The following is a 9154-nucleotide window of genomic DNA, read 5'->3' as shown; positions in this document are numbered from 1 at the left end:
AGAGGGAGAGAGAGGGATAGAAGAGGGAGAGGGGGGGAACAGGGAGAGAAGGGGGACGAGCGTGTGTGAGAGAGTAGCCTGTACAGTAAGTAAAAAAGAAAAAAAATCACATGGCATTTTAAAGAATGCTCCAAAGATGGCGGTGGTAGCAGCGAGGGGAGCTTCTGGGAACCAGGGTGCAGAGGAGTGGGTTCCTGGAGGTCCTGGTTCGGGAGCGGTGCACAAAGTTCTGGCCAACTTGAACGAGGACGCGCTGACGCTGAGCTGCGAGGAGGAGACGAGCGGCGGGAACAACAACAGCGACCATGTCAACAACTTCAACGGCACCGGCCAACGGATCCTACAACGGGAACAACAACACGGGTCTCCCCGGCCGTCGACCCAACAGTCCCGGGACCGCCGCCGCCCCCGCGCGCACCGCCTTCACGGACCTACCGGAGCAGGTGCCCGAGGCCATCGCCAACCGCAAGCGCTGCGTCACGGTGAGCAAGCAGGAGGTGGGTGGGCTGGGGATCAGCATCAAGGGCGGCAAGGGAGAACAAGATGCCGATCCTGATCAGCAAGATCTTCACGGGTCTCGCCGCGGACCAGACCCAGGCGCTGTACGTGGGCGACGCCATCCTCTCCGTGAACGGCGTGAACCTGCGGGACGCGACGCACGACGAGGCGGTGCAGGCGCTGAAGCGCGCCGGGAGAGAGGTGACCGCTGGAGGGTAAGAAGACCCCCGGACTCGGTGTGTGTGACGTGTGTGTAGGAGGGGAGGGGGGTCCTACACGAGACATTATGTGTATGGCTTTACGCGCACACCTTTCATTCCCATGCCATCAGTAACTCCCAGTAGACTACAGCTGGACTTTATTTTGCGTCACCTGCGAGTGCCTTCTTCAGAGCCATTATGTCTTGGTGTTTGCATTTCAAGAGAAGTGAACGTCGGTTTACTCTGCATGACGGCTTTATTTGTGTATTTATGTGTTGTGTGGTGTTGGTGGTTAGACAGGGATTCGTCCATAACGTGGCTAGAAGTTCAATGCAGCTCTTAGGGGAGACAGGAACAGGGGCTTCTGGCAAAAAAAACGTCCCAGAAAGCTGATGATACACTTCCAGTGTATAGGATTGTTTTGATGAAATAGACGCCCCTCAATATGCCCCTCAACATGCTTCATGTTTGGTCTTGAGACCCAGCCCTGGCCCCTGGCTTAACTCTAGCTGTTGAGACCCAGCCCTGGCCCCTGGCTTAACTCTAGCTGTTGAGACACAGCGCTGGCCCCTGGCTTAACACTAGCTGTTGAGACACAGCGCTGGCCCCTGGTTTATCTCTAGCTGTTGAGACACAGCGCTGGCCCCTGGTTTAACTCTAGCTGTTGAGACACAGCGCTGGCCCCTGGTTTATCTCTAGCTGTTGAGACACCAGCGCTGGCCCCTGGCTTATCTCTAGCTGTTGAGACACAGCGCTGGCCCCTGGTTTAACTCTAGCTGTTGAGACACAGCGCTGGCCCCTGGTTTATCTCTAGCTGTTTGAGACACAGCGCTGGCCCCTGGCTTATCTCTAGCTGTTGAGACACAGCGCTGGCCCCTGGTTTATCTCTAGCTGTTGAGACACAGCGCTGGCCCCTGGTTTATCTCTAGCTGTTGAGACACAGCGCTGGCCCCTGGCTTATCTCTAGCTGTTGAGACACAGCGCTGGCCCCTGGCTTAACTCTAGCTGTTGAGACACAGCGCTGGCCCCTGGTTTAACACTAGCTGTTGAGTGCTGGCCCCTGGCTTAAAGCTGGGATCTGTGCAGTGTGACTGTCTGCCTGGCTATGTTGTGAGAAGAAATAGCTGGCATTTTGTAGGAAATTATTATTACGTAACCAGACACCAATGGAGAAATGTGTGAGACCACACTAACACTACACATACTTACCTCTCACTCTCTCTGTCTCTCTGTCTCTGTCTCTCTCTCTCTCTCTCTCTCTCTCTCTCTCCTCTCTCTCTCTCTCTCTCTCTCTCTCTCTCTCTTTCTCACTCCCCCCTCTCTCCTTGTCCCCCCTCACACACACACACACACACACACACACACACACACACACACACACACACACACACACACACACACTTACTTACTCACTCCCCCCTCTCTCTTTGCCCCCCTCACACTCTCTCTCTATCCCTCTCTGTCTTTCTCACTCCCCCTCTCTCTCCTTGTCCCCCCCTCTCTCTCACTCACTCACACACACACACACACACACACACACACACACACACACACACACACACACACACACACACACACACACACACACACACACACACACACACCACACACACACCACACACACTCCACATGGCATTTTTATCTTCCTCTGCTGTAAGTGATTTACACCACAGAGTCCAGTGAGGAAGAGGAGTGGTGTGACTGTTCTTTAGCCAACAGGAGAGATGATGAAGATTGAAAATTAGGCTGGTAGCTGCCTGGTGGTTTCACTTTGAAGCACAACATCATAATGACCCTCCCTAGAGACACACACGCACGCGCCACACACACACACACACACACACACACACACACACACACACACACACACACACACACACACACACACACCAGGCATGCATACACAGGCACACACACACACAGACATGCATACACACACAGGCACACACACACACACAGGCACATTTACATTTATAGTCATTTAGCTGATGCTTTTATCCAAAGCGACTTACAAGTTCTGTACGACAAGTCATCAGGAAGGGCACAACTCTATCAGCTGAGTAACAATGTTCATCAAAGTGTTGCGTGTTACAGTGTAGGTTAGTTTATTAGGACAAGTGCATGACAGTAAGGTTAGTTGGGGTTAGATTTTTTTTTATTTTTTTCATTATTTCAGATAATGTTGAAGAAGTGCGTCTTTAGTCGACGGCGAAAGATTGGACGTGTTTCGGCTGTCCTAACTGGGGTGGGTAGTTCATTCCACCATTGTGGGGCAAGGACTGAGAATAAGCGGCTTCTCTTTGATTACCCTCCCGGAGCTTGGATAGGAGTAGGTCTGAGGCACACACACACAGACATACATACACACACAGAGACACACACATACACACAGACATGCATACATACACACACACACACACACGTACACAGACACACACACACACAGTCACACACACACACACAGGCATGCATACACACTCACTGGAAAATATCCGTTTTATGGGTCCTTCTATTCTTGCAGGGACATTTCACCCAACTTCAAACTTTTAACAGGGGGGAAACTATCTTATAAATGGCCTTTTTCATTGTTTCCTAGCTATGTGGACTTATATTAATAGGGATCTATGTCTCTAATTCTCATAATTGGCGCATTCTTCAATTCTCCTCTCACAATATTCACCCTCACTGAACTGAGTCATCTGAAAATGTGCATATCTGTGATGTCAGAGGTTTCTCAGCTGCATAATAATGTGGCAGTTGATGTGGCAGTTGCCACCAGGCCACACAGTGGTTGGAGCCCAGCCTCAAAACGGCTTAAGATCTTGAGGTAGAAAAATGCTGTTTTTGAGTACTTGATTAGAAATACAAAACAATGAATAAAAAAAATTCAATAAAAAACCTTACAGAGGTGTTCCATAGACTCACAGGAATTGTGTAAAAGTGCCCAAATAGTGAAAGAAATAGTAAAATAGTTCCCCTTTAAGAGAAAGACAGCAAAAGAGAGGAAGAGAAAGAGAAAGAGAGAGGCAGGAATGAGAGAGACACAGAGAGAATGCACTTCAGAGAGAGAGAGAGAGAGAGAGAGAGAAATGGAGAGATAGAGTGGAATAGGCCAAGAAGAGAGAGACAGAAGACAGAGAGAGAGAAAGAGAGAGAGAGCAGAATGGACATTTACTTGTTAATGTGTCAGACTTTCAATTGTTTGGAATGAGAACCAACTCAAGCATTACACGGTGCGGTACGGACAGTGACATCACTGGCTCTCGGAGGTCGTGCTGGGCTCAGTCTGAAAGGGACAGGGACAGAGGTGTAAAGTGGAAGCTAGACGGCCTAATCGGTACCTTGGAATTCATAGGTACCAGACATTGTATGCTACTATCTACCTATCTAAGTATAAAACTGTGCCCTAAAGCACACCATCTAATGCACGCATGGCTGCTGCTGATCCCTGGTCCTGTGCTCGCGACTAGGACCAGCAACTAGGCCCAGCGACTAGGCCCAGCGACTAGGCCCATCGACTAGGCCCAGCGACTAGGCCCAGCGACTAGGCCCAGCGACTAGGCCCAGCGACTAGGCCCATCGACTAGGCCCAGCGACTAGGCCCAGCGACTAGGCCCATCGACTAGGCCCAGCGACTAGGCCCAGCGACTAGGCCCAGTGACTAGGCCCAGCGACTAGGCCCAGCGACTAGTCCCATCGACTAGGCCCAACGACTAGGCCCAGCGACTAGGCCCAGCGACTAGGCCCAGCGACTAGGCCCAGTGACTAGGCCCAGCGACTAGGCCCAGCGACTAGTCCCATCGACTAGGCCCAGCGACTAGGCCCAGCGACTAGGCCCAGCGACTAGGCCCAGTGACTAGGCCCAGCGACTAGGCCCAGCGACTAGTCCCATCGACTAGGCCCAACGACTAGGCCCAGCGACTAGGCCCATCAACTAGGCCCAGCGACTAGGCCCAGCGACTAGTCCCATCAACTAGGCCCAGCGACTAGGCCCATCAACTAGGCCCAGTGACTAGTCCCATCAACTAGGCCCAGCGACTAGTCCCATCAACTAGGCCCAGCGACTAGTCCCATCAACTAGGCCCAGCGACTAGTCCCATCAACTAGGCCCAGCGACTAGGCCCATCAACTAGGCCCATCAACTAGGCCCAGCGACTAGGCCCATCAACTAGGCCCAGCGACTAGGACCATCAACTAGGCCCATCAACTAGGCCCAGCGACTAGGCCCATCAACTAGGCCTAGCGACTAGGACCAGCGACTAGGCCCAGCGACTAGGACCAGCGACTAGGCCCATCGACTAGGCCCAGCGACTAGGCCCAGCGACTAGTCCCAGCGACTAGGACCAACGACTAGGCCCAGCGACTAGGACCAACGACTAGGCCCAGCGACTAGGCCCAGCGACTAGGACCAACGACTAGGCCCAGCGACTAGGCCCATCGACTAACAAAGATGTTAGAAAGACAAAGCTCATGTTTGACAGGATAAAAAAAACTAAAATAAATCGTTTAAATCCGGGGCTCCTCCCCGACCTGAAGTGTTGTTGTGATGTTGAGGTTTGAGAATCCCTCTGACCCCGGCGTGTAACACGGGCAGATTGAGCCTTTCAGTTGTATGATTGTGATGTTTCTAACAGTATCTGCAGGGCAGGCTTCCGCCGGGGGCCTCTGTGTGCCTCAGTCTAAACAAGCTGAACAAATATCTTATGGGCTTTCCTCAGGACCCGCTCGGGGGCCTCGACCGCCAGCCTGTGTCAAATTGAGCGGCATTCCCCTTTAAGCCTTTCACTGCCGCGCTACTAAACGGTTAACCCTTTCACTGCGACAATACACAGAAGGTTAACCCTTTCACTGCCACATGCCAGCAGGTTAACCCTTTCACTGCCACACTACAGAAGGTTAACCCTTTACTATCACACTACCGACCGTCGGTAGTGTGATAGTAAAGGGTTAACCTTCTGTAGTGTGGCAGTGAACGGGTTAAGTTTCCACGCCGGCGTCAGTGCGTAAACAGTGCGTTTCTCAGGGGGGGCTGCTGGCTCCCTCAGGCACAGGCTTCCTGGATGGAGGCGGTGGTCATCTGGACCCCCCTCTGGTTGGCACGGCAACATGCGCCAAACTAAATAAAGTAAATAAATAAATAAAATAATAAAAGTTTGTGAACAACTCTGCGATAGAGTCCTCAAAAGTAGTGAGGGGGGATCGATTTGTCTTGCGCATAATCGCACAGACATCCAAAAACTGTTGTGCGCACATTCATTTAGTTGTGACAGTTATTTGAGTATATGAGTTTGAATATGGCCACCAGTGATGTCATCGGGGACATTGAATCCTTGTGTTGTGTTAATTACAGATCAATGAGATGATAAGGTAGCCGTCCCTATAAGACAAGGTGTTGTGTTAATTACAGATCAATGATAAGGTAGCTGTCCCTATAAGACAAGGTGTTGTGTTAATTACAGATCAATGAGATGATAAGGTAGCAGTCCCTATAAGACAAGGTGTTGTGTTAATTACAGATCAATGATAAGGTAGCTGTCCCTATAAGACAAGGTGTTGTGTTAATTACAGATCAATGAGATGATAAGGTAGCAGTCCCTATAAGACAAGGTGTTGTGTTAATTACAGATCAATGAGATGATAAGGTAGCAGTCCCTATAAGACAAGGTGTTGTGTTAATTACAGATCAATGAGATGATAAGGTAGCAGTCCCTATAAGACAAGGTGTTGTGTTAATTATAGCTCAATTAAATGTTACAGCCCTTGGATCCAAACGACAGAGTCTCGACTGATGCATAAGACGATCTTTATTTATTTGTCCATCCGTGACGTCATCTTATAGCACCGTGAAAACTGCATTGGAAACATACATAAACAGACAAACAAACATTTCACATAACGGTTTCCACAGCACAGTACAAACACTAAACTAAATAACATTGGTATCAGAACTACAAGGATTACATTCTTACACAAGACATAAAATCATTCATTCACAAATTACATTATACAAAGTTACAACCATAATCAAATAAACAACAAAGCATACCTTGTTGCGCTCTCCAAGGAATGTAAACGAAAAGGTCCTTTCTTCCATTTAAAACACATGATCAATACATGATACAACAGGATAAAAGTTGCGACGCACAGGAATACAAAGGCGAGATGAAGACGCACCAAACGTTCCTGCTGCCGACCGACTACATCACTTCACAGGTGCTTCCAGCTGTCCTGATTAACGGTGCGCCAATAGGGACAGATTTATATAGGCATACGGGTATCGAACTCGGGTAAAATCCCACACGTCATTTCAAGGCGTACATACAACATCAATATTATTTAGTAAACAGCAAAGGATATTGTCTAGACATATTTAATCTCAAGTGGTCCGTTACAGATAAGGTAGCAGTCCCTATAAGACAAGGTGTTGTGTTAATTACAGATCAATGGAATTATAACGTATCAGTCCCTATAAGACAAGGTGTTGTGTTAATTACAGATCAATGGAATTATAACGTATCAGTCCCTATAAGACAAGGTGTTGTGTTAATTACAGATCAATGGAATTATAACGTATCAGTCCCTATAAGACAAGGTGTTGTGTTAATTACAGCTCAATGGATTCAACGTCTCTGATGACATCACTGGTGGCCACATTCAACCTAATTTGGTGTGAATAAAAAATGCAATCAAATGAACGTGTCCAAAACTGTTTACTTGCATTTATATAGCGCTTTTCTAGACACTCAAAGCGATTTACAATGTAGGGTGGAAATTGCCTCCTTCACCACCACGTAGCACCCAACCTTGGGCTACACAGGCTCAATGGCTGCCATACACTGGCACCCGGCACACATCACACTACACAATGGCTGAACGGCTCAGGAGACAGGGATTGATATCAGCCAATTAAGGGGAAGCGATGATTAGGTGGCCTTGATGTCAGAGACCTGATTGGGAATTTGACCAGGAACGTCGTGGAACCCCTTACTCTTTGCGATAGGCGCCCTGGGTTCTTTAACGACCGAATTCAGTCAGGACCTCGGTTTAGCACCTCATCCGAAGGACGGCACTCACAACTGCAGTTTTGGATGTATGTGTGAGATTGTGTTTTCTTTGGCTAAGTGCCTCTCAAAACCACCTCCACCGTGCAGTTCAGCTGCTGGTTCCCATTTGGGGGTAGTGTAAGTCTGGGGGTCCAGTCCGTTTGGCGGGTGGTGTGCGTCTGGGGGTCCAGTCCGTTTTGTGCGTCTGGGGGTCCAGTCCGTTTGGGGGGTGGTGTGAGTCTGGGGGTCCAGTCCGTTTGGGGGGTGGTGTGAGTCTGGGGGTCCAGTCCGTTTGGCGGGTGGTGTGCGTCTGGGGGTCCAGTCCGTTTTGTGCGTCTGGGGGTCCAGTCCGTTTGGGGGGTGGTGTGCGTCTGGGGGTCCAGTCCGTTTGGGGGGTGGTGTAAGTCTGGGGGTCCAGTCCGTTTGGCGGGTGGTGTGCGTCTGGGGGTCCAGTCCGTTTTGTGCGTCTGGGGGTCCAGTCCGTTTGGGGGGTGGTGTGAGTCTGGGGGTCCAGTCCGTTTGGCGGGTGGTGTGAGTCTGGGGGTCCAGTCCGTTTGGCCGGTGGTGTGAGTCTGGGGGTCCAGTCCGTTTGGCGGGTGGTGTGAGTCTGGGGGTCCAGTCCGTTTGGGGGGTGGTGTGAGTCTGGGGGTCCAGTCCGTTTGGGGGGTGGTGTGAGTCTGGGGGTCCAGTCCGTTTGGCGGGTGGTGTGAGTCTGGGGGTCCAGTCCGTTTGGCCGGTGGTGTGAGTCTGGGGGTCCAGTCCGTTTGGGGGGTGGTGTGAGTCTGGGGGTCCAGTCCGTTTGGGGGGTGGTGTCCCAGCCAGAGGAAGAGAGCGAGACCAGGGGAAACATCTGATTCATCTGGTGGGAGAGATACTTCACCTCCCCAAGGATATGTGTGTGTGTGTGTGTGTGTGTGTGTGTGTGTGTGTGTGTGTGTGTGTGTGTGTGTGTGTGTGTGTGTGTGTGTGTGTGTGTGTGTGTGTGTGTGTGTGTGTGTGTGTGTGTGTGTGTGTGTGTGTGTGTGTGTGTGTGTGTGTGTGTGTGTGTGTGTGTGTGTGTGTGTGTGTGTGTGTGTGTGTGTGTGTGTGTGTGTGTGTGTGTGTGTGTGTGTGTGTGTGTGTGTGTGTGTGTGTGTGTGTGTGTGTGTGTGTGTGTGTGTGTGTGGGTGGGTGGGTGGGTGGGTGGGTGGGTGGGTGGGTGGGTGGGTGGGGCGCCTTTTGGCTCTTGAAAACTCATTAGAAAACAGGAAAATAAACAATCCCTCTGGAAACAAGACCGTGACTCAACACACCTGATGGTTAAAACATCACCAAGAGACAGTACACACACACACACACACACACACACACACACGCACGCACGCACACACACACACACACACACTTACTGCAACTTTATTGAAAATCCGGGGA

At 50.5% G+C, this 9154-nt stretch overlaps 1 protein-coding gene across 1 annotated transcript in view; it reads left to right on the top strand.

Moving 5' to 3' along the window:
• Positions 1–136: 136 nt before the first annotated feature.
• sntb1 (syntrophin, basic 1) overlaps positions 137–9154 on the top strand; it is a gene marked incomplete at its 5' end in the record, with an annotated part of 136734 nt that continues 127716 nt past the window's right edge. Inside the window, 6 exon segments of the mRNA XM_084336930.1 lie at positions 137–162; positions 164–216; positions 219–328; positions 330–533; positions 535–705; positions 707–713. Coding sequence (XP_084193056.1) covers positions 137–162; positions 164–216; positions 219–328; positions 330–533; positions 535–705; positions 707–713 — 571 coding nt within the window.

The sequence above is a fragment of the Notolepis coatsorum genome (assembly GCF_963971535.1).
Source record: "Notolepis coatsorum genome assembly, chromosome: 19".
Lineage (NCBI taxonomy): Eukaryota > Metazoa > Chordata > Actinopteri > Aulopiformes > Paralepididae > Notolepis > Notolepis coatsorum.
Note: the sequence above shows the minus strand (reverse complement) of the source record. Positions and strands in the feature narration are given on the sequence as shown.